Source organism: Arvicanthis niloticus, chromosome 24, assembly GCF_011762505.2.
Source record: "Arvicanthis niloticus isolate mArvNil1 chromosome 24, mArvNil1.pat.X, whole genome shotgun sequence".
NCBI classification, from domain to species: domain Eukaryota; kingdom Metazoa; phylum Chordata; class Mammalia; order Rodentia; family Muridae; genus Arvicanthis; species Arvicanthis niloticus.
The window spans coordinates 12,411,042-12,435,760 of NC_133432.1; the positions used below are offsets into that span (position 1 = coordinate 12,411,042).

General features: G+C 47.9%; 2 protein-coding genes across 7 annotated transcripts in view; both read right to left on the minus strand.

Moving 5' to 3' along the window:
* Positions 1–19,438, minus strand: part of LOC143437722 (acyl-CoA dehydrogenase family member 10-like) — a 28,552-nt gene extending 9,114 nt beyond the window's left edge. For 2 of the 3 annotated variants that reach the window (XM_076922714.1, XM_076922713.1), the window contains exons 1-8: positions 19,186–19,364; positions 8,937–9,137; positions 6,525–6,605; positions 5,284–5,684; positions 3,556–3,696; positions 3,029–3,166; positions 2,832–2,922; positions 192–350 (exon numbers count right to left, since the gene is read on the minus strand). In XM_076922714.1, the coding sequence (XP_076778829.1) occupies positions 192–350; positions 2,832–2,922; positions 3,029–3,166; positions 3,556–3,696; positions 5,284–5,684; positions 6,525–6,605; positions 8,937–9,123 (1,198 nt within the window). In that variant the 5' untranslated portion in view covers positions 9,124–9,137; positions 19,186–19,364. Of the gene's footprint in view, positions 1–191; positions 351–2,831; positions 2,923–3,028; positions 3,167–3,555; positions 3,697–5,283; positions 5,685–6,524; positions 6,606–8,936; positions 9,138–19,185 lie in introns of all 3 variants that reach the window. The other variant, XM_076922715.1, reaches the window with a different exon arrangement.
* A 450-nt stretch (positions 19,439–19,888) lies between these two features.
* Positions 19,889–24,719, minus strand: part of LOC143437720 (acyl-CoA dehydrogenase family member 10) — a 41,772-nt gene continuing 36,941 nt past the window's right edge. For 3 of the 4 annotated variants that reach the window (XM_076922706.1, XM_076922705.1, XM_076922709.1), the window contains 3 exons: positions 23,710–23,853; positions 23,009–23,086; positions 22,103–22,585 (listed from right to left, as the gene is read on the minus strand). In XM_076922706.1, the coding sequence (XP_076778821.1) occupies positions 22,415–22,585; positions 23,009–23,086; positions 23,710–23,853 (393 nt within the window). In that variant the 3' untranslated portion in view covers positions 22,103–22,414. Of the gene's footprint in view, positions 20,065–22,102; positions 22,586–23,008; positions 23,087–23,709; positions 23,854–24,719 lie in introns of those variants that run through there. The other variant, XM_076922707.1, reaches the window with a different exon arrangement.

Here is a 24,719-nt window from a genome sequence, read left to right on the forward strand (position 1 = left end):
GGGAAAGGAAAGCATAAGCACTCACAGGCAGTCTGCTGAGGGGGCCATGCTCCTTAGGAAAGGAAAGGCTGGGCCTCACCAGTACCTTCAGATCCTTGGCATGTGGCAAATTCTGCACAGAACCAGAGCTCCCCAAACTGCTGTCATATATTAGAGCCACACTCAGGGTGACTGACTCTGGAAGGTCTAACCTGGAGGATCCTCTAACCCAAACACCGACAGAGGCCGGATGACTTTGATTCCTGGCGTGTCCATGGGAACCAAGAGCATAGACTGTTGCTGGTGCCTTGGAGCCTGTGGGTCTGTTTTTCCCATAAACACACAGAGTTTGCAGCGTGGATCCAGGATGCCTGCCAGGAAGAAGAGGGACAGGCCTATCAGTGGATTCCAGGACTATGGAGTCTCTAACCACATGCAGTCCCGGCCTGTGGAAAGCAAACCTATGACCCTGAAAGATCTACAGGCTCAGAGAACCGAGTACAGGCTCCAGCACCCTGATAGATCTCCATGATCAGAGAGAGACATGCAGCCTCAAGGGCAGACAAAACATTGCAGGGACGTGGGAACTTACCACACTCACTGTAAGAGCAATGTGTTAAGTTTCCTGTGTAAGTTTTTGTCTGTATGTGTGTGCAGTACCCACACAGGCCAGAAGAGGGTGTCAGATCTTCTGGAGCTAGAGTCACAGATAGTTGTGAGCTGACGTGTGGGTGGGTGCTAGTCCTCTGTAAATGCACCCAGTGCCTTTAACTGCCGAGACCTCTGTCTATCTCCATGAGAAAAAAAGGTTAAATAAAAACCATGTTAGACTTTAAAAAACATAAACAAGATATCAGAGCGGCTATGGACAGTGTCTCTAGCTCGCTGAGGTCCATGTGAGGTAGTGGGCAACATGGAGATTTCCACCATGGATGCTACAAAACAGCTGACAAATCCATCCCTGGTGAGCAGCCAAGATAGCACTGGCTACAAAAACCTTTGACGAGAGTGTGCCCTCTTGTGGACAATGTTGGTTGCAGACCCAGGACAGAGGCAATCCTGGACACACCCAGAAGACAACTGAACTGCTTCCCAGGCTTCCCTTGTGGTGTGTGCCTCCAGCAGGCCACTGTTGTGTTTTGTGGGAGATCTGGAAGCCTCTCTGGGTGGCCTCTGTGAGAATATCAGCTGTGTTCTCTCCATGTCAAAAATGTGACACATATGCTCAAGACACCCAACTGCACACTGCATAATGGAGCTAGTGGTTCAGAATCCACCATGATGGACAGAGGGACTGGGGACACAGCTCAAGATGGACCACTTGCCCAAACCACAAGGCACACCCCTCTCTCTCTCTCTCTCTCTCTCTCTCTCTCTCTCTCTTTCTTTCTCTCTCCCTCCCTCGCTCCCTCCCTCCCTCCTTCCCTGCCTCCCTCTCTCCCCTCCCCTCTCTTCCTTCCTCCTCTAGTCATAGGTGGTTCTGAATATTAGATTTTCCCCACAGGGTCAACAGGTTCCTAGGAAATTAGACAACAGGAGGAGGATGAGTTCTTTGAGGGCTTCTGTGACCTGAGTCAGAATCTTCATTACTGAGTGGATACAGTAAGAGTCACATGTCTCAGTGAACAAGTGGTAAGTGTTCACTTCATAACAATTATAAAATTAAAAACATTAAGTTTTGTATGTGTTTTGCATGCATGTTTGTATGTATGAGCACATGATTCCTGGTGCTCAAGAAAGTCAGAAGAGGGCATCAGATCCCTGGAATTGGAATGGTAAGACATGAGCAGCATGTGGGTGCTGGGAAATGAACCCAGGTCCCCTGTGAGAACAAGTGCTCTTAACCCCTGACCCATCTCTCCAGCCCACTGCTTAAGAAACATAACGAAGCTGGGTGTAGTGGCCTAAGCCTTTAGCCTCACAACTTGGAAAAAGAGGCAAGTGGATGCCTGGGAGTTCAAGGGCAGCCTCTTCTAGGTAAACAAGTTCCAAGGCAGACAGCCCCTATCTCAAAAACAAATACAACAGCAGCAACAGCAGCAGCAGCAACAAAACCCAAAAACAAACAAGCAAAGGAATTATAAAGAAACCTATTAAAATCCTGTAGACAATGTAGCATTTGGATTTGTTGTTTATTTTTGTTTTTTTCTAGATAGGTTCTTATGTAGCTCAGGCTGGCCTCTAACTCGGAGGACATCGCCACATTTGTGTTAACCTCTACCACTACCTCCCAGGCCCTGGGATTACAGTTTGCACAACACCATGTCTAGCAAGTACGTGGATTTTTGACAAATACATAAATCTGAGCCTGGTGTGTGGCACACACCTGCAGTCCCAGCACTTGGAATGCAGAGGCATGAGGATGCAGAGATCAAGGCCAGAGTCAGCTACATAGCAGTCTGAGGTCAGCATAGAGTACGGTGAAACCTCATCTCAAAAACGCCCACCAGCTGCTACAGCCCTAGGTAAGTGACTGGTCACCCCAAGTCCTGGTTTCCTCCTGTGAAATGGGATGGGACCTCGGAATCTCTGCAGTAAGGGAAGTATGGGGGCTCTGTGAGCTGAGGCACAGAGACTCGGAAGCCCCTATGACACAATACACCTGACTTCAAGACAAAGGGAAGCCACCAAGAAGACTTCCGGCCAAAATGGGAAGGGTAAAATAAAGAGAGAAGATTCAGTTAACAGATTCCTACAGATCTGTCTGCAGTAGTTCAGCCATAGGTGTCATCACCTGGCCCTCAAAGGCCTCAGCAACACCCCTAAACCACTCCATGCAGCTCATACTAGGCCTCAGGCTTGCCCATCCACACAGACTGAAGCATTTGAGAAGCATACTTCAGGCCTAGTACCTGCGGTCCACCACTTGTGACCATTTATGACATAGGTGCCGTCTTCCTCTTTGATGGAAGCCTCGATGTTAGAGGCATCTGAGGAGGCCACCTGTATGAGAGAGACCACATTCTGTTTAGAGCTCCTAGGGACTTATATCATGCAGGAGCAGAGAGCAGCTGCGGCCCAGCCAAAGGCAAAGCTATGAACACAGTACCTGGGGCTCAGTCATGGCGAAGCAGGAACGGATCCTGCCCTCCAGCAGAGGCACCAGCCAGCGGGCCTTCTGCTCCTCAGTGCCATACCGTACCAGGATCTCCATATTCCCCGTATCCGGGGCAGAGCAATTAAATATCTGAGGAGAAGAAACAGATTTGTGTTCCCCACATCTCTGACCTCGTAGATAGGTGAGGCAGGATCCCTTCCACATCACTGATACTCTGACCACTCATGAAAGTGTTTCCTCCCCCAACTGACACACTAAAATTGAATCTCAACGGCTGCTCTCTGAGTTTAAGGACCCTGAAGCCAGGGGCTAGAAGCTCCCACAGGCCACACCCCTAGGTATCTCCCCTGCTGAGTCAGGCTTTAGTCAAGTGCCTATGCTGGCATGCCTTGCCCATCAGGGATTCTGGCTGTGTGATGCTCTGAGATGGACTTTTCCCATGCAGGGTTTTCCCCTGGCTATCTGTTTGGGGAGAGGTGCCATGTTCTCACATGCTCAGAAAACTGTGAAGACTGTACCTCAGAAGTATACGGAGACAAGCCCATCACTTCACACAGATAAGCGGATTCCACCATAGTCAGCCCTGCTCCGTACTTTTTCTCAGGATCTGTCTCCAAGGGTAGGAAAAGGTTCCAAAGTCCTTCAGCCTTGGCTTTCTCCTGTCCGGGAAAGAGAGAACAATAATCACTGAACATTACTTTTAAAAAATGTATGTGTGTGTGTGTGTGTGTGTGTGTGTGTGTGTGTATCTGTGTGTGTGTGTTTGAGGCTAGGCTGCTGCTATACATGTTGAATTTCAGGCCAGCTAGGGCTGCACAGAGAGAAGCTGCCTCAAAAAACAAAAACAAAACAAATCAACATAACAAAAGATGTGTTGTGGTGGTGCTCAACCAGGAGGGAGGCAGAGACTAGAGGATCTGGAAGTTAAAGGCTAACCTGGTCTTCAAAGCAAGTTCCAGGAGAGCCAGGGCTACACAGACAAACCCCATCTCAAAAAAAAAAAAAAAAAAAGCAAACAAAGAAAAAAACCCAAGCATGTGTATGTGGAAGAATGTGAATGCACAGGCCCATGGATGCGAGAGGATTGCCTCCATGGAATACTGGAATGCCTGGACCTAGAATTATAGGCAGTTGTGAGTCTCCTGATGTGGGTGCTGGGAACTGAACTTGGGTCCTCTACAATTGCAGAACGTTCTCTTAACGTTGAGTCATCTCTCCAGCCGAGATCAAATCTTATCTTGACCAGTGGCTCACAAAGAGAGAGCAAGGTACAGTCAGAGACACAGCATATACTCAAAGCAGTGCCAAGGCAGACCCACTGGCTGGACACAAACCTGCAGGTGTGGGTGGCATAAACCAGAGAGAACTAGCAAGGCCCAGGTGAGCTCATTCCAGGTCTGCATATCCCACCCCCCATGCCTCACTCATCAGGAGTAACACTAGCACAGTCAGGGATCCTATTGGGACACAGCCAGCTCCTGGGAGGCTCCTGAGACCTTTGAGGACAGGCCCTGAGGAAGCCTTTTTTCCAGAGGTGAGTAACGAACCTTCCTACTGATGTGGGTGGCACCATTCCCTAGGCTGGACGACCATATGGAATAAAAGGTGAAGAAAGGAAGGCCTCTGCTATAGGTTCATGTGTCTCCTTCTGCCTCTGACTGTCACCCTGGGATGAGCTGCTTTTCACAGGTTCCCTCACTGTGTTGTCCTGACTGACCACAGGCCCCATAGACTGAAGGTGTTGTCAGAACAGTGAGAGAACTTATCAGCCAAAGCAGGGTGAGGAGGACCCTTTATAAACGCCCAGATCTCTGCTTCTGATACCTCTGGCAAGAGAATTTGGCTACAGAGTTCCCATAATGTGGCTTGTTTCTCAAATCTGTGTGACAGATGCCCATCTGACCTGATGAGTCTCTCCAAGCCACAGGTCATATTTCTCAATTTTGAGATGGGGTCTCAAGTAGTTGAGGTTGGCTTGAACTTTTTCTTCTCCTGCCTCTACCTCCCAAGTATGAAGATCACAGGAGAAGAACTCCACCCAGCTTACCACTCTCCTTTCTCATCCCAGACACACACACACACACACACACACACACACACACACACACACACACACTGTGACAGGATGAAACCTGATCAACCAGCAGCTGCCTCTCTCTAGTGATAGGAACCCAAGAGGATTCCACTCAGCCTCCTTGCCTCTGGCCTCAGTGGCTAGGGTCTGCCACACTGACAGGCTGGCTTACCTTGAGGTCTTCTATCAGAGGGGAAGGGCTCCACCTGTCGGCTGAGGCCTGGTGTCTCTGCAGCTCTGGCTCCAGGGGGTACACCTTCTGTTCTATAAACTGCAATAGCTGGTCATACAACTTTCTGACCCGGGGAGACAGGCCCTCTGGAGAGATGATCAGGCCTCCCTTTGCCTCGTCAGAAGGGGAAGCAGCTGCTGTAGTGCTGTGACTCCTCACACCCGTGGGAGTCCTTGGGGACCGCGGCCCAGCCCATGCATGGTAGGATCTTGTCAGTGTTTGGGTGGCTGGCATCTCTTTGAAAACCCGGAACCCTTCTTTGATGGCAAAATCCCAGGCCAGCTCAGCCATGGACTCAGTGAGCTTTCCACTCTGTTCGGCTGTTGCTGAGCTTGCCTGTCCTGTGGAGAATGGAGGGAGAACTGATTACCCATCACCACCCTGATGATGTGTGAGTCAGTGACATGGCTGAAACCCTGTGGGCAGACCCAGCCACTGGATGAACACCGGTCCACACCAGGGCCAGGGCCCTGCACTCCCAGGGAGCACTAGGACCTGAATCTGAACATGATGGGCAGGGAAACTGAGTCTGGAGAGGGTGATAAGTCAGTGGCCGCAGAACCAGAAATTGGAGGTTGGATGTCCACTGCTGTTTGGCCTTTGTTTTCCTCAAGAAACTAATTTAAGATGCCGCACACTATTAATTTAGGAGGTGGTGGCAGGCAGATCTCTGAGTTTGAGGCCAGGCTGGGACAGAGCAAGTTCTAGGACAGCCAGAACTACACAGAGTAATAACCCTTTCTCTAAAAGCCAACCAAACAGGTAAAAGCAAACAGAACAAGAAAAGGCTGGTTTGATGAGTGACACTCCAAATCATTTCTGCAGTACCAGGAACAGTAAGAGATTCTACATGATTAGCTCTGGGGAGAAAATGACAGGGCCAGTTCCTCGGCACTATCTTCTCTGGGTAATAATGCCAATGTCATGGAGCATGCTGGCATTTTCCTCTCTCTGTCCCTCACCCACCCACACACCCACACAGGGCTTCCTGGAGCTTCCCAGAAACAGACGAGGATACCCTTGAGCTCTCCGTCCTTGTATCCCCACTTTCCAAGTGTGTGCCACCACTGCTGGCTCTACACACACCCACTTTCATGATGACGGGAAAATAATTTGAGCCTTACACCACTCTGGCCAAACCATCTCCTCAAGGCCTTTGTGTCCATGAGGCCAAAGCTTACCAGTGAGTGACCGCTTGTAGACTCCCTGTAGGATTGCAGCCACACGGAAAAAGGAGAAAGCCATGTAGAAGTTCCAGTTGTCTATGGGTGGGATGCCCGTGTGAAGACAGTACATCCTGAAGTACTCCTCCACGGTGGGGATGCCCATTGGAGCCATCCTCAACTGGTCATTTGATCAGAAGCAGTCCCAGGGGGGCTAGGTGTAGATCTCAGTGCCACAGCACCTGCGAGGCCCTGGGGTGATGCCCGGCTCTCGCTCACAGAGACACCCAGATACAGGTGTACAGCCACACATAGACACGCACAGGCATGAGAAGAACAATCTCACTGAATTATGAAGCAGATAAAGATAACAGGACGCCGGGCACTGGTGGCGCACACCTTTAATCCCAGCACTTGGGAGGCAGAGGCAGGCGGATTTCTGAGTTCGAGGCCAGCCTGGTCTACAGAGTGAGTTCCAGGACAGCCAGGGCTACACAGAGAAACCCTGTCTCGAAAAACAAACAAAAAAGAAAGAAGAAAGAAAGAAAGGAAGGAAGGAAGGACAGAAGGAAGGAAGGAAGGACAGAAGGAAGGAAGGAAGGAAGGAAGGAAGGAAGGAAGGAAGGAAGAAAGGAAGAAAGGAAGAAAGGAAGAAAGGAAGAAAGAAGGAAAAAAAAAAACAGGACAGCTTCACTGATTTGCTTGCACCATGACATGTGGCACCTGATTAGAAGTCAGAACACCCTGTGTCCTGGGAATTAGATGACTAGAAAGATGTCTAGTGTTTTACTTTATTGTGTCAGAAGACAGGTGATGGGGAAAAAAAAAAAAAAAAAAAAAAAAAAAAAGAGAGACACGACCAGAGGTCCTGAGTTCAATTCCCAGCAACCACATGGTGGCTCACAACCATCTGTAATGGGATCTAATGCCCTCTTCTGGTGTGTCTGAAGACAGCTATAATGTTTTCATATAAATAAAAATGAATAAATCTTTTAAAAAGTAAAAGAAAGGAAGGAAGAAAGAAAGAAAAAGCAAGCAAGCAAGCAGGATGGGCAAGCTATGGGGAGGGAGCAAGCCAACAAGCAACAGTCCTCCATGGCCTCTGATTCTGTTCCTGCCCCCAGGTTCCTGCCTTGAACTTCTGCTCTGAGTTCCCTCCATGACAGACTTTGGCTAGGGTTTAGAACTCCATAGAGACAACTTTTTCCTCCCAAGCTGCCCTTGGTCATGGTGTTTATCATGGCAACAGGTAGGGGTGAGGACAGGACGACAACAAAGAAGCTTCTTTCCTTGCACTGGAACCCAGGTATGTGGTACACAGCTGGGAAGAGGCTGTGTGACCTTCGGGTCCTCCCAGTCTCCTCCCCTGCCCCAGTCTTCCTGCAGTGCTGAGAATGGACCCAGGGTCTAACACTGTACTTCCTGGGCCTAGTGGGCCAGCCTGTGCCAAAGCTAGCCAATGTCACTTTTTATATGGCCTGTGAGTCAGAATGGCTTTGCCTTCTGAGGAAGTTGAATACCAACCCAACAAAACAGTATCTTGTGACACATGAAAATCCCATTGGTCCCTGACAGACTGCCTGCTATGCCTTCATTTACCACCATCCCGGGCTGCTCTGACTCTGAATGGGCAGCATTCACGTGCTTTCAGCAGAGACTCTATAGCTCTCAGTGACTAAGATCCTGACCTTTTGCCTCTTCTTGGAAATGCTAGCCCATCCTTGACTTAAGCTGTGAGCTCACAATGAAGTCATATCACGTATGACAAAAACTCCAGAAGGTAACACAGGCTTGAGTCTGGCTGTGGGGAGTGCACACCCTAGCTAGGTTGTGCTGGGACAGCTTCAGGTTTGTTACTGCCAAGGTTGGGGACTCCGTTTTCGTACTTTTTCTCTGGCTGTTACTGGTTTAGTCATTATTAAGGGAGAAAAGAGTTACTTGGACTCAGGTTCCGAGGCTTTGGTCACTGGCATAGCAGAACCTAACAGCCCACATCACGACACTCAGGCAGAAGGCAAAGTTCCCGTGTTACTATTTATTTATAGACAACCTTTCTTCTAGCTCAGGCTACCTTTGAACCTGCTGGTTAGCTGAGGATGACCCTGAATACCTACCTGATCCTCCAGCTTCAAAGTACCAAATGCCACACCTGGCTTGTGAGGTAGAGACTGAACCCAGGGCTCTGTGCATGCTACCAATTGACCTATCATAATTTCCATAGGTCATTTCCTTTAACCCTCCCTCAGTTCCCCGGGAAGGAGGGTCCCTTCTTAGCCCTGATTCGCTGACAAGCAGCCATGGCTCAGAGCAGCTGAGTAACTGCCCCACACACTGCATTAAGTGGGGATTAGAATTGGACTCTAGGGCCTGTCTGTCTCTACTTTCACACTCCACTTAGCCTCTAAAAGTTACCAAGAGTAAGGAGCTTACCCGCAGCCACTGTCCCTGGAGAAGGCACGAGAACTCCGCCCATGTCAAAAATGACTGCTCTGTAACTCCGGCCTTTAGAATGTGTCCAGCGGAGGGCTTCCTGATGCCTGCTCAGGGGATGTTTCAGGGCAGTGGTCCTCCATGCCCAGTGGAGAGAGGAAGGCTGGAAAAGCCTCCTTATGCACATGGTGAGATGGGAGGCTGTGTGGGGAGAAGGTTCAGGGCGGCTTGAGTACAGGGTTAGGGTTAAGTTAGAACTAGGATTAAGTTAGGGTTAGGGTTAGGGTATCCCTGAGCTTGGTGCCACCCACAGCTCCTAGCTGAGGAACTCTCAAGCCCCACCCACAGCTGGCCTCAATGACTGTTCACCAAGTGGTCTTTGCCCCTCCACTACTATAACCATGGAAAAGAGGTTTTCAGTCCTGCCTTTCCTCAATCCCAAATCAGTTGCCTCAGCCCTGCCTGTGCTTCCTCCTGAGAACCCCATCTCTGCCTTCTTCTCTCAGTGCAGACTTCTCTTCAGAGACCCTGAAGGTTCCTGGCCTCTTCTTTCCACCTTCCTCCCTCATCAGCCCGAGGAATCCTTGAGAGCTGCAGATGTGACCACATTTTTTTTTTTTTTTTTTTTTTTTTTTTTTTTTTTTTTGGTTTTTCGAGACAAGGTTTCTCTGTATAGCCCTGGCTGCCCTGGAACTCACTCTGTAGACCAGGCTGGCCTCGAACTCAGAAATCTGTCTGCCTCTGCCTTCCAAGTGGATGTGACCACATCTTAACTCCATTTTTATTTCACTGTTTGTTTGCTTGTTTGTTTTGACACAAGGTTTATTATCAATGGCTGTCTTAGAACTCACTCTGTAGCCAAGGCTGGCCTTGAACTCAGAGATCACCCTGCCTCTGCCTCCCAAGGACTAGGATTAAAATCTTGCACCAGAAGCCTGCCTTAACCCCACTTAAAACTTTCATTGGAAACAGCATGTAGTAGCCCAGCTACAGTAGATACTAAGGCAAGATTGCTGAGTTCTGGGCTAGCCTGGGCAACTTAAAGGACCTGTGTGTTAGTAACTGTTTTCATTGCTGTGACCCACTCCGTGACAGAGCAGCACAATGGAAAAGTTTGTTTCGGGGTACAGCTTCAGAGAGCTTAATTTGTGGCTGTGCATGAAGCTCCATGAACTTGGCCAGAACATCATGACAGAAAAGACGTTTGTGCTTTAAACGCCAGGAAGGAAGCAGAGAGAAGGAACATAGGAAATGGCCAGGAAAAGACACCAGGACACACACCAGGAACTTGCTTCCTCTAGCTGGGCCCCACCTCCCAGGATTCACCAGCTCCCAGCAAAAGTATCTCACTGTAAATCTGTCATGGGATCAATGCACTGATTGGGTCCAGAGCTCTCAGAGGAAACTGTCTCTGGATCCCTTCAAGAGGCCTGGTTTCCTAACTTTGGAGGCCTTCCTAATCAAGTATGAGAAATTAGGTTTTTATTGGGGCTTACAGGTATACACCTATAATCTCAGCACTGGGGAAACAGAGTCAGGGGATCTCTGTCTCCAGAGCAGCCAGGGCTACATAATGAGACCCTATCTCACACACACAAACAAACCTGGGATATACATAAAAACTCACAAGCAAACAAAACCAAGACCTAAACAAAGGAATCTTTCTTCTTTTTCTCTGTTATTGAGATGGGTCTTGCTCTGCTGCCCGAGCTGGTCTCAAGTGCTTGGGGTCAGGCAATCCTCCTGCCTTAGTCTCCCTAGTTAGCTGGTATGGCAGGCACATAAGGACTGCTGTACCCAGCTAACAAAAGACTAAATGGTGAATCTTAAAAGTGGCATGATGTACTTAGTCATCAAAATCTGGCTGAATCTGGTAGTTAAAAAACAAAACAAGGGCTGGAGAGATGTCTCAGAGGTTAAGATCACTGACTGCTCTTCCAGAGGTCCTGAATTCAATTCCCAGCAACCACATGGTGGCTTACAACCCTCTGCAATGGAATGTTGTGCCCTCTTCTGGTGTGTCTGAATACATGGTGAATACATAAAATAAATATATCTTGAAAAAAAAAAAAGAATTTTAAAAAATGATTAAACTTTAAGAAAACCAAAAAAACCCAAACAAAACAAATAAACACAAATTCCTCAAACCCCAAACTTCAAGGCTGATAACCTCTCTCAATTTTACTGCTATGGGAGGCCAAAGTCTATGATGGACAACAAACTGACTTGGAGACAGAGATTACAGGCTTATGTTACCACATCTGTGTTGTGTATCCCTGGGGAATCGAAGTCCGGCCTTTGTGCACACCTGGCAAGCTGTTTCCCTTCTCACCAGGCCTTGGCACCTGCTGTGCTGGCAGACCAGAGCCTGCCTCATCTGACTGGTGAATGTCCACTCACTTTTACACCCCAGCCTGGCCTTCTCTGTAGAACTTATTTCTTCTCCCAAGCTGAGTGTGACCATTTTGTGGAGGACTCCCACCCGCAAAGTCCCCTTTCCATCCCAGTTGTGGCGTATTTAACCTCCACACACTAACTGCTCTCCTATCTGCCCCTGTAGTCAGCTCCCTCAGGCAAGGACTGAAGGAGCCCCCTGGGGCTTGGTGCTAGAGTCAGACAGCTCCTCAGGCTAAAGGACCTGAAGGAAGAGGAAACCAGATAGATCAGAAAGTAGCATGGAGTAGTGAGTAAGCATGACTGTATCCCTAGCACAAGAGAGGCAGAGGTGGGGCAGCCTTCAACGCCAGGCTAGCCCAGGCAAGCCAGCAAGAAAAGAGAGAGAGAGAGATGCAGGGAGGAAAGAGCTAGGGACACACTAGTGGCTGACAGCCACAAAGAGCTGTGACAGCTTGCCCATGCCTGGTTAACAATGCTAGTTTCCTGGAACTGGCATCTTCTATGGCACAAAGCTTGTCAACCAGAATGAGGTTAGACTAATGCCTCAGTCATATTCCATCCACACCCACAGAGTGTACAGTTTTATATTACAGACATGGGTAGTAAAGACCTAAGTGGTCTGGACTGACTGGTTTCCAAATCTGACTCTGCTACCCACTGAGAGTGAGGTTCTGGGTACGTTACCTTCTGAGCCTCAGGTTCCTCCTCTGTAAAATGGGGACAATTACTGTACCTATTGCAAGGCGGGGGGTGCGGAGTGTCACCACTGCCTAAGGTAAAGAATGTCCAGCTATCAAGTTAGTGTGTGGTACACCATTTAAGGTTATGTAACACTTGAGTTGGGGGTGTGCCTCAGCAGATGGCATGTGCTTAGCATGGTGAAGGCCATAGGTCAACCTCAGCACCATAAACCAATGTCTGACACAGGGTCAGATGATCTTCACGGTGTGGGTGGCTTATGTCCTGTCATGTAAGCCCATTATTCTCTGGGGTAGGGGTGGGGGGATCGTGATTTTGGCTGCAGAGTGGACATTTGGCGATATCTGGGCATCTTTTTTGGTGGTCACCACCAGCTGACAATACTACTGATGTTTATGGTGTGAAAGAATAAATTGTAAAAATGAAATTTTAGGTCTCAAAATTAGGTTTCTTAGGTTCAGAGTTTCAATTTACATAGGTTTCTTAGGTTCAGAGTTTCAATTTACACTCAAGTGTTAGCTGCCCCTGGGGTGCATTCCAAGGGCTTAAATAAACATTTCAAAGGCACAAAAGACCCAAGATAGAGGCAATAAAATACCTGGGTAAACGGAAGTCACTTGAAAGGAATTCTCCCAGGAGCAAGATACAGATGTAAATTAGGGTAATTGGGATGGGGGCTAGATGGAAACCAGGCTTGGGAACGGATGTTTGAGATATCCAATCATATGTAACCGCGCCAAACTTTCCCGCTCTCCCCAACCCCTACCCATAAATATCCCAAGTTTCCAGGGCTAGAGGGTCGGAATCCCTATCTCCTGCGTGAGATATATTCCGGCCCGAGGGCCCTCGTCATTAAACCTCCTCTGCAATTGCATCAAGAAGGTTTCTCGTGTGTCCTTGGGTTCGTACAGGTCCGGACTTGGGTGAGAGTCCCCTTTTGGGGTCTTACATTTGGTTCCCTGACCGGGAAATGCACGACCCCAGGACTCACGATGGCCCCTTGGAGGTAGGTCTGTATGAGTGGAGTGTGTCTGAGTGCAGCGCTGCTGTTTTTTGTCTCTGTGTTTTGGTTTCTGCTGCTGTCCTTGTTTCTGTGTTTGATATTGGTTTCTTTGGTGAGGGGAATTTTCCCCATCGGAGACTGAGCGCAGCTGTCATTGTGGACCGTGAGGGCCCAAATGATTGTGGATGGACAGACGTGTTGATACCCACAGGCTGCAGCCCGAGAAGGACGCTTCCCGGGTGGTTAGGGAGTCAGAGTGGTCTGGCTGCCCTGTTTTGGAACAAGGAGACAGGAGCGCTCCTACTTGGGGAGAAGACGTGGAATCCTTCTCCATCTGGGGTCATGACCAAATGTGGTTAAGTGTTATTTGTGCCACCCGTGGCAGGGGTGAGCTATCTGTGTTTTATATGCTGCTCGTGAGAGGGGTGAGCTATTTGTGTTGTTTTTTTATATGTGTGTGTCTTTTCTTGGCAAATCATCTGTGTGTTAGCTGTTAATCTGCTGTGTTAAACATCTTGAGTTAGAAATAGGTAACATGATTGCCGGCAGAGAGGAATAAAGCCGCCGGTACAAAAATATAGCTGCAGAAAGGCAGGAGATGAGTTTCCAGCCTCCTGTGTGATGAATTAAGTACGAGCGGGAAGCGAGAGGCGGGTGGCGAACACATACAGGCGGGCGGCTAGCGAGAGATAAGGGCTTTAGTGAGTGCGCGCGACATCCTGAGAACTACGTTTCCCAACAGGCCTTGCAACTTTGACAATTATATCCAAGATGGCAGCCGGCCTGAGAACTACGTTTCCCAACAGGCCATGCGGTTTCCAGACACCGCTGCGATTGTTGACAATTCTGTGCCTCTGATATAGTGATAGGGGCAGTCTATTGTGTTGTCTTTCCTTGTCTTTTCTTGATAAACTTCGTTCTGTGTTATTTGTTTCACATGTTCTTGGACTCTGACTGACAATTGACGTTCCTTTTCTTTCTTCTGGACTGATACTGTGTTAACATCCTGAGTTTTAAAAGCAGAAACAATGAGACAGGCAAGTCCTGTTCCATAGCTTGTGGCCAAGAGAAAGCTCTGTTCCTCTGGAGAAAGAGACAGAGTGTGTCAGGTGCCTGATTTGATGTGATGAACTACTAAAACTGCTTACTTAATTTAGTTTAAAACTTACTTGTGAGACAGTCTCAATTTGCACAAGAAAAACTGATAATTCGCCCTGCTCTGTGGCCAAGAAAAAGACACCAACAGAAAGAACCTTGAAGAGAACAGACTGTTTTCATAAGCGGCTCTTAGAAGGGGGCCAACAGTTGTTTTAGCTTCTATAATAAGAGAGTTGATAGTGAGTTTTCCTAGTTTAATAAATAAAAGAGCACTTTTTTCCTTTAGTTACAGCTAAAAAGTTACAGGCTGTCCTGAGTCAGAAATATATATATATATATATATATATATATATATATATATATATATATATATATGTAAGCTTCTATTTTGATAGACTTTCTAGCCATTGCTGTCTGAGATAATTTCATTATTTATATGAGACTTCCATTAAGATTTGGTTCAAAGGTGAAAATTCAGACAAGAAGAAGTGGTGAGGACTTGTGCTCTTATGTTAGATATAAAATGTTTACTTTGTTGTTCTTGTTGTATATCACTTCTACCAAAGTTTCTATTTTGTTAAAAGTTAAATTCAAATAAGTGTCAAATGTAACTCAAGTTGCCTTTTAAAAATTGTTAATAACTGTATGAACCTTCAACATCGTAATAGTCCTTACTGTGAAATGCTATAGATAAAGCTATTTGTTCTGATTTGATTTCTTTCTTAGAGCTTCAGAGGTGAGCTCACATTACACCTGTGGACAAGGTTTACAGACTGAATTAGGTTGTGGTTTCTAGTGTGATGTGAACAGCAGTCATGCAGCCTCACAAATGCATCAGTCTACACAGAGTTCAAAGCAATAAATAAGGTAAAAGCTTTGCTTTCACAAGACCTTTGCAGGTTCTGGTCTTCAGATTGGGGACCCCGTCAATTGATCAGGCCGTGGTCAGCAGCAGGTCAATTTGGAGCAGATTTGACTGAGACCTTCATGTGACAGAAGGTAAGGGACACCCAGAGGCCCACGCCAGATTCCGCTGATAGGTCTTGAGAGAGAAGATTATATGAGACCCCACTAAGTTTGATCAGGACACATGAGGTTAAGCAGAGATCAGATAAGTTACCCACAGCCTTTCTAGACTAGCTCATAGAGACATTCTGTCAGTGTAGACAAGGCTCCAGAGGCTACAGAGACTACAAGATAAGTCATTGAAAGATTTAGGAAGTATACTACATATTAAAATGATTGATGGTAATAGCAAGTGAGAGAAGATTTAAAAGAAAGGAATAGAGAAGAGGAATAGAGAAGGTTTAGTGTAAGTCTAGAAGAAAAGAGTAGAGAAAAAGAATAGAGATAAGTTGCTGTGAGTTCAGAAGAATAGAGAGGAATAGAGAGGAATAGAGAGAGGTGAAGAAAGAAAAAGGTGACAGGAAAGAATTTACAGAAAGCAAAAAAAAAAAGAGACTCCAATCAAAGAGAGATAAAACTCTTTGAAAAAGACCAGTGTGTGCATTGCAAGTAAAGGAGCCAGCTTCAGGGTCCAAGAGGGCCCTAACAAATAGAAGCCAGGGCCAGAAAATCCCAGGCCTCGAAAAACACCCACCCCAAGTGGTGAAAATAACAGCTCTGTGTGAAGACGGCTATTGAGATAGATGGGGCCACCCAACTTTTGATAGACATGGGGGCTTCCTCCAGGCCAATGGGTCAAAACGTATTCATGGACTACCCGAAAATGGTGGACTAAGAGATGGGCTGGGTATCCCATTCATTTATGGTCATCCTAGGCTGCTCCTATCCCCTGTCTGGTTGAGGGGATACCCCCTAAGATGGACATCCAGATACAACACTTCCTGGGCTGCAACTAGCTGACAAGAATTCAACGGATAGAAGACTGACTTCAGCCAGGAGCCGAGATAACCTGCTTTACAGACGGGAGCAGTTTTCTCCATGCTGGTCAGAGACAAGCCAACTTACTGTGTTACTGTGGTGGACAAATGTCATCTGGGCTGACTCCCCACCCCTGGCCTCGTCGGTACAGAGAGCAACCTTGGAACTTGTGGGGCTGACGAGAAAACCAACATCTACATGGACAACAGATATGCTTTTGCCATAGCCCATGTCTGCAGGACTATATACCAAGAGAGAAAACCCTGATGAAGCCAGCAACTGTGAGTACTCATTGCCCAGGACACCAAAAGGAAAGAGATTCAGTGGCCTGAGGCAATAACTGGACAAATCAAGTGTCTTGATATGAGAGCCTGTTCCAGTTGTGGGCCTAAGAGATGGCCTCACTTAAAACACAGAATAAGAGAAAGAACTCAGATTACTAGCCATCCTGCCAGATACTATCTAAAAAAAAATATAAAATGGTGCACACAAGAAGGGAGAACTATACTCCCCAGAAAACAAAAGATTTACCAGGTTAAATACATAGATAGACTCTTAAGATAAGAGTACAACCAAGCAGCCAAGAGATTTAAAAACATATAATAGACCTCAGGTTTTGGGCCAGGGAAATGATAAGACAGTGTAGGATATGCCAACAAATAAAGGCTTATGAGACTTAAAATAAATAAGAATAAGAGTTAAAAGGGAACAGCCTAGAATAAAAGTTGTCCCGAGGTTTTCAAACATCTGAGATAATTAGATCAGATAATAGCCTTGCCTTTGTTTGTAAGATAAGTCAGAAATTGTCAAAAATATTACAGACTAATTAGAAGCTCCACTGTTTATACTGTCTCCAGAGCTTAAGACAGGTAGAGAGAATAAACAGAACCCTAAAAAACTAAATTACCCCTGAGAACTGGCGCTGGCTAGAGTGTCCCTTTCCTTGTCCCTATTCCAAACCCAGAATGTCCCTCTTCTGTGAGAGATGATTTTTCAGGCTACTAAGAAACTATTCCTGATGCTGTCGAACATAACTCGTGCCAACACCTGCGTCTGATGCCAACTGGAGAGAACAGCCAGACACCTGAACAACCTCCTCAGGCTCAAGATCACCTGCCGTTCTACAAGGCCAAGGACCAGCAGGCCTTGACTCCTGAGATATGCCCATCCTGGAGACACAGGGATAGAGATTGCCCAATTGTCAGAGATAAGAGACATTTGAATCTAAACTGTGTCCCAGACACAGCCTTAAAGAGTGGGACTTAAGCTACATATGTACATCCCCGAGATAAAAAAAAGCCAACAGGCCCATCAGTGTGTGTATATATATATATGTATATGTATATGTATATGTAGAGAGAGAGAGAGAGAGACAGCTACTTTACCTAAAGTACATACTAGAAACCATCCAGGGGGTGAGAAAAAGATAGTTTAAGATTCAATGACAAAGATATAATTAGATGCTTAGACAACAATATCACTCTTTACACCCAGATGATGATTCATAATTCCAAGATTGGAATTTGACCATGAGAGAAAAGGAGGAAATGAAAGAATAAATTGTAAAAATGAAATTTTAGGTCTCAAAATTAGGTTTCTTAGGTTCAGAGTTTCAATTTACATAGGTTTCTTAGGTTCAGAGTTTCAATTTACACTCAAGTGTTAGCTGCCCCTGGGGTGCATTCCAAGGGCTTAAATAAACATTTCAAAGGCACAAAAGACCCAAGATAGAGGCAATAAAATACCTGGGTAAACGGAAGTCACTTGAAAGGAATTCTCCCAGGAGCAAGATACAGATGTAAATTAGGGTAATTGGGATGGGGGCTAGATGGAAACCAGGCTTGGGAACGGATGTTTGAGATATCCAATCATATGTAACCGCGCCAAACTTTCCCGCTCTCCCCAACCCCTACCCATAAATATCCCAAGTTTCCAGGGCTAGAGGGTCGGAATCCCTATCTCCTGCGTGAGATATATTCCGGCCCGAGGGCCCTCGTCATTAAACCTCCTCTGCAATTGCATCAAGAAGGTTTCTCGTGTGTCCTTGGGTTCGTACAGGTCCGGACTTGGGTGAGAGTCCCCTTTTGGGGTCTTACAGGTGCACAGACACACATGCATGCACTCTGAAAGAGTTATCAGGACGTGAGCAGAAGTTGGGAAACCCTGGCATTAAAGGGGTATGAGACATACACAGGAAATAGCACAAGCACCGCCATATACTCTGCTTTCCTGTTCCAGTACAGTTTGTATGCACGGCCTCTCCTGCAGCTCTTACTCTCCAGCATGTACAGAAGGGCATCCTGTCATGTCATGCTTTTTCTCCATACATGCACTGATTTTACCTGGCTTTTCTCATGTGTGTGTGTGTACTACACACTGTGTGTGTGTGTGTGTGTGTGTGTGTACTAGACACTGAACACAGAGCCTATACCCCAAGCATTGTACCACTGAGGTACATTCCCCGTTGCGTGTGCTCACCATGGCACGTGCACAGAGCACAATCCTTGAGTTAGTTCTATCCTGCCATCTTGTGAGGCACAAAGCCTTCAGCAGAAGCCTGTAACCCTTGCACTGGTGAGGTGGAAGAGGCAGGAGGGTCAAAAGTTCAAGGACACCTGTTTCCAATATACAGACAACACGGCTTATCTTTTCTCCAATATATAGAGTTAGAGCTATCTTGGGCTACACCAAACCTTGTCTCCAAACAACTCCAAACAGCTAAAAATGGCAGGACGGTGGTGGGCAGGCCTGTATCACACAAGTTTGGAGGCAGAGGCAGGCAGGCAGATCTCTGAGTTGGAGGCCAGCCGGTCTACAGAATGAGTTCCAGGACAGTCAGGCATATATGGAGAAACTCTGATTCGGAAAACAACAATAACAACATGAACAAACAAAAATAAAATAAAAACGAAACCAATCACAACAAACCCAAACTTAACCATGACCTATAGGCTTTCCAGCGTATCCCTGTCTCTACACAGCGTTTCATTTCACACAACCGCGTGGTTATGCAACAATTAGCTTAAGATCGCACGAGTGCCGGAGGTTGTCCTGTCTGGGGCTGTTTTCGGTGCCTGCAAAATCATCACCCCAGGCAGCCCCGCAGTGTTCAGCTCTCAGTGGAATATCTGTGAAGCCGTGGCGCTCCTAACCAGCCCATCGCCATACCTGCAGAAAGTTACAACCTCGAGGTCGAAGACCCAGGAACCCTCAGAGTCTCTGCGAACCCTCAGAGTCTCGGTGAACCCTGCGGGGATACTAGGCGGGACAAACGGAGAGAGGGGTCAAACGTAAAAGAAATAAGCCAGAACGCTCTGCACGGACTGCGCACGCTCCTCGGACACTGTCCTGTCCAGACAGTCAGCTAAGGTTCAGAAGCGACTGCCGAAAGCGCATGCGCGCCCGGGGCCTCGCCCCCTTGCCGCCGGCGCGTGCGCGACCCTGCGGGTCAGAGACGGCGGCCGAGAGGCGGAAGTGTAGGTTGTTGTGGCTCGGCCGGCTGCGCGAGAGGGGCTGCCGCTGCTGAGGCGGCGGCCGCGGCACTGAAGGGGTGGCGGCGCTGCCGACTGCGGGCCGCTCGGCCTCTGGGCTCGGCCCGCAGTCTTCCCTCAGCCCGCTAAGGTTTGTGTGTAAAGGGAACTCATGACACAGGCTTCCTTGTTGAGGGATACAGGGTGGACAGCCGTGGTAGGTGTTCGATAATATGTGTTTATGTGTGTGAGCATGTGTGTGTGGTCAGGGAGGACAGTTTGCAGGAATCGGCTGTCTACGTCATGTAGGTTACAGGGATTGGGTTCGCAATGTTAGGCTTGAGGCGAGTGACTTTTCCCACTAAGCCATCTCACTGGCGCCTGTATACAACTTTTACAGATTGCATATCATGTATTTATTTTGTATGCGTATGTATGTTTGGGCACGTGTGGAGATCAGAAGACAACTTTCAGGAGCTGGTTTTCTTCTACCATGTGAGGCTCCGACTGTGAGGCTCTGTGTCCATTGCATTTGTGTGCAGTGTCCATGGAGGCCAGAAGAGGGCAGGACATTCGTCTGGAACATGGATTGCAGATGGTTATGAGCCATGTGTTAAACCAAACCTGGGTCCTCAGAAAGAACAGCCAGTGCCATTAACCACTGAGCCATCTTTCCAGCTCTAAAAACCATTTTTAATATTCCTAGGATTTTTTGTAAAGTCAAATTGACCACTGTGTGCTCTTTTGTTTAGTTTTGGTTTTTTAAGACAGGGTTTTTTCATGTAACAGTCCTGGCTGTCCTGGAATTTCCACAGATCAGGCTGGCCCCAAACTCACAGAGATCCACCTGCACCTGCCTCCCAAATCAAGTGCTAAGATTAAAGGCTTGCACCACCAGCGCACTCAGAGGTCTTTGAATGTCTTGTGACTTCTGTTGGCCCTAACGGTCTACACATTTATTTTTGTGTGTGTTGGCAGCAGTCCCTTCTGCCTGTGTGGGTTTCAGGAGTCAGACCCTGTAACCGGACTTTCTTGGGATGCATTCTTCAGTTCTCATATCTGACACCTTAGAACACCTTTAGTCCAGAGGAGCTGGATTTTGGAAGGTGCTTCAGTTGTTGCATACCTTTGATGTTTTCGTAGATGGTGTGGAGTGTCTGCATGTACTCACTGTGTGCTACAACAGCTAGGTTCTGAATGTTTTCCCTGGACTCTAGCACATGTGTAGTCAGAATTCCATCTCAGCGTTAGCTTGTTTCCTGTGCAGTGTCGGCCACAGCCTCCACACAGGCAGATGGTGACAGGAAGCCATTGTCTACCTGTGCAGCTGCTCTGCCTATGCCAGCAGCCATTTCTAGCTCTACTTCCCAGTTTCTTTCTGTCTCTTCCTCTCCTCTGCCCTCTCTCCCCATCTTCCTCCCTGTCTTCTCTCCTCTCTCTCCCTCTGCCTCTCTCTTCCTCCTTGTTAAGTACAGTTCTACCTCTAACCTCTCATTCCCTGACTGTCTGTTGTTTGAATGGAAACAAGGTCTCAGGTCCAGAGCTGTAGTTCTGTTGGTGAATTCTTGCCCAGCATAGAAGCGAGGCAAGCCCCAACCAGGACACCCTGGGTGGAATTCCTAGCACTGCCTAAACCAGACATAGTGCATCCCAGTTCTAGGGAATTGGAGTCTGCAGGACCCGGAATTCAAGGTCATCCTTGGCTATATAGAAAGCTTGAGGCTAGCCTAGTCTACACAAGACCCATCTCAGAAGCAAACAAGGGGGGCAGAGAGGTGCTCAGCGGTTAGAACATTTCCTGCTCTTGCAGAGTCACAGGTTTGGTTGAACAGCTCACGGCTGGTTGTTACTTCAAACCAGGAATCTAATGGTCTCTTCTGGCTTCTGCAGGTACTGCTTCACATACTGTATAGAATATACTCAAGCACACACATGTGGACATACATTATAAATCAAATCCTTAAAATTGGAAGCACGCCCTTACTCCTAAGCCCAGCTGATCTGGCACTCGTGTAACCAAAGCTAGCCTTGAAGTTATGGTGTCCTTCCCGTCTCCCCTGGGTGCTCCACACACACACGCCCCTCTGCACCTGCCATCGTCTTCAGGACTAAGGAAAGGCAGGTGGACTGGAGCTTCCTTCTTGCCTTCTGCCTGCTTGTGCCTTTTCCTTGCTCTTCATGTCCTAGCCAAAAAAGGAATGGATGGTCGCTACCCCTTGAACTTGCTCTCTTGGTGGCAGTTTAGTCAGTTACAGCCATATCTCACTTTCTGACAAAAATTGACCCATGGAACAAAATATATTAATGCCCATTGAATATTAGTTCACCTTGATTGTGGTAGGGAAGGGTTACCCCAGTTGGGCATGCTGGCACACACCTGTAATGCTAACACTTGGGAGGTGGAGGCAGGAAGATCAGGAGAGAAAGGCAGCTCAGCAGTGAAGTGCACTGGCTGCTCTTGCAGAAGGCCCAGGTTAGGCTCCTAGGACCTACATTGGATTATTCACAGGCACTTAGAACTCCAGCTCCAGGGATCTAACACCCTCTTCTGGCCTTGGTAGGCACACACATACAAAGGACAATAAGCCTTTTTTAAAGATTGGCTCAGAACCAGGTATAGTTACAAATGCATTTAATTCCAGTCCATGGGAAACAGAGACAGGCAGATCTCTGAGTTGTAGGTCAGCCTGGTCTACATAGCCAGTTCCAAGTCAGTCAAGGGTACATAGTGAGACCTTGTCTCAAAAAAAAAAAAAACCTGTACCCAAATCTCCTTCCTCTCTGCTTAAAACATGCTCTAACCCAGTCTCTCCAGAAACATCTTCCGGAAGAGACCCCAGAAGGCTCAGGTGACAGTAACTGTCCCAGACTGAGGTGATGGATGAGATGTAAGAACCATACAAACCAGGCCTTTCCAGACACAGCATCTACACTCTGGATGCTGCTGGCTCCTGCAGCCTGGAGTGATTCTTCAGTTCCATCTTAGCCACTGTCAGCTGGTGTACTTCATCAGGGCCATCAGCAAAGCGCAGGGCTCGGGCCCAGCCAAAGAACTGAGCCAGGGGGTAGTCACTGCTGAGGCCTGCTGCTCCAAAGGCCTGCAAACACAAGACAGAAGAAAGCCTGAGTTCTAAAAGTGACAGCCTGCTCAAAACAGCTGGCGACTGCTTTCTCGCCAGAGGTCCCATGTACCACTCTGTGTTCCAGATGTCACATAGGGCCATATTGCCATCCTTTGAATGGATGGCTCACCAAGCCCATTCTACCAGGTTTGCTTCTGCTACTGAGAAAGTTCTGTGTGGGACCAGGTGTCAGGATGTGCACCCCACATAGTCAGGGCACTGGGTCTGAGCAGCAACAGGGCTCCCTAAGGCCTGAGGCCCCCTATTTGCAAGCAGAATGCACTGAGCAAGGCACATACTGTCCTACTGTCCAGGGAGGGCAAGGGGTGGGGCCTGCACAAGCTCTGTTTGGAGAGGAAGGCAGCAGGCACAGGCAGAGGCCAGTCCAGGGAAGCTCACCTGAATAGCACGGTCAATTACACGATAGGCCATGGAAGGGGCTACCATTTTAATCATGGCAATGTCTAAAGCTGCAGCCTACAAGAGAAGGCAGAGTTAGAAGAATAGGATGAGGAGCTAGAAGGACAACAGAAAGACAACCTGACTGTCAGGGTAGATGCTAGAGACACTGCTGCAGGCAACAGTGGACCAAAGCTAGACTTGGGCATCCTCAAGCAACCAGCAACGAGGGCACCAAAGAACCAGGGACAGAATACCTGAATCCACTACCTGGTAGGGCAGCTCTTGCCATACTCTAGGGCCCCTGCATGGGAGGCTGGATAACACAGCAGTCCACATGCATCATGGCCACCCACTATAGGAAATGGGTAATGTTGCTATGGGAACAAGCTCCTCTGTAGGCTAATCCTGTATTTGGACCAGGTCTGGGGGTGTCCCTTCTCCCAGCTCTCCTCCTTCATCTACCTCCTGCACCTGGTCTTGTTGAAGACCTGGGAGTACAGGGCTGACTATTTGGTGGAAGTTCACGTCTCTCCCCCAGCCTTGTCTGCTTTGCAATAGATGACCCTCTAGAGTTCAAAAGATCATTAGCAGCCATCAGTGTCCAAGACTGAGCCATCCCCACAGCTGCCAAACAATGAGAGACAGGAAGATTCTAGTGTCACCTCAGGGTGACTCCTGTCACCTCTGAGGCCTCCCACCTTATTTCCGGCCACATCCATGAGGTGGGCAGCTTTCAGCACCAGCAGCCGTGCCTGCTCGATGTCCACACGTGACCGGGCAATGTCTGCCAGGATGGTGCTGTGCTCCACGAGGGGCTTCCCAAAGGCCGTGCGGGTCATCACCTACAGATACCAGAGAGACAAGGCTGAGGAGCTGGGCCTCGAGTGGCCCTGGGAAGCTCAAACTGGATGACCCGCAGAGGAGCTGGGCACACAGGATCAGAGAGCAGATGTGGGAGCAGCCTGCCTGACAGCTAACTGGTGGTGAGGGTGTGAGTTAGGCAATGCACTGCTCATTACACATGCCACACCTATAGAGGACACCCTCCAGAGGCTGATGGCTGATCACAGCTACAGTGATCCTGCAGAGCCTGGAATGCTACAGGTCAACAGCCAGGAATGTCCTGCTATCACAGCATCTCAATAGTCATTTCTTATCCTCTGTTGTGCTTGACAAAGACCTTGTGACCAAGGTTAATCCTTCTGGGATGTGAAGAGCACTACCTTCCACCAACCCAAGAGCTAAGAAAGTCATCAGGTAGTGCCAGAGACACAGCAGAGATGTTTCCACTTGTGTTGTTCCTCGCCTGCCTAAAGCACTATCTGTGCACCTGCAAGTGTTCTGTGACTTCCTCCTTTGTTACTATACAGACTTCATGAAGCTGGGCGGGCAGCACACATGCTTCATCCCAAAGGCAGAGGCAGGGGGATCTCTATGAGGTCTATGCTGTGTGTGTGTGTGATTCATCATTAGATCATGTCTGCCAAGAAAACAGAGCCAGGCAGTTGTGGCACTTGCCTTTGATCCTAGCACTTGAGAGGCAGAGGCAGGTGGATCTCAGTGAGTTCAAGGCCAGGCTGGTTTACAAAGCAAGTTTAGGACAATCAGAGTTACAGAGAGAAGCCATGTCTGAAAAAACAAAACAACAAAACCACAAAACAACAAGAAATGTTGTAAAACTTAGCACATTGCACAGGGGAATCTGAGG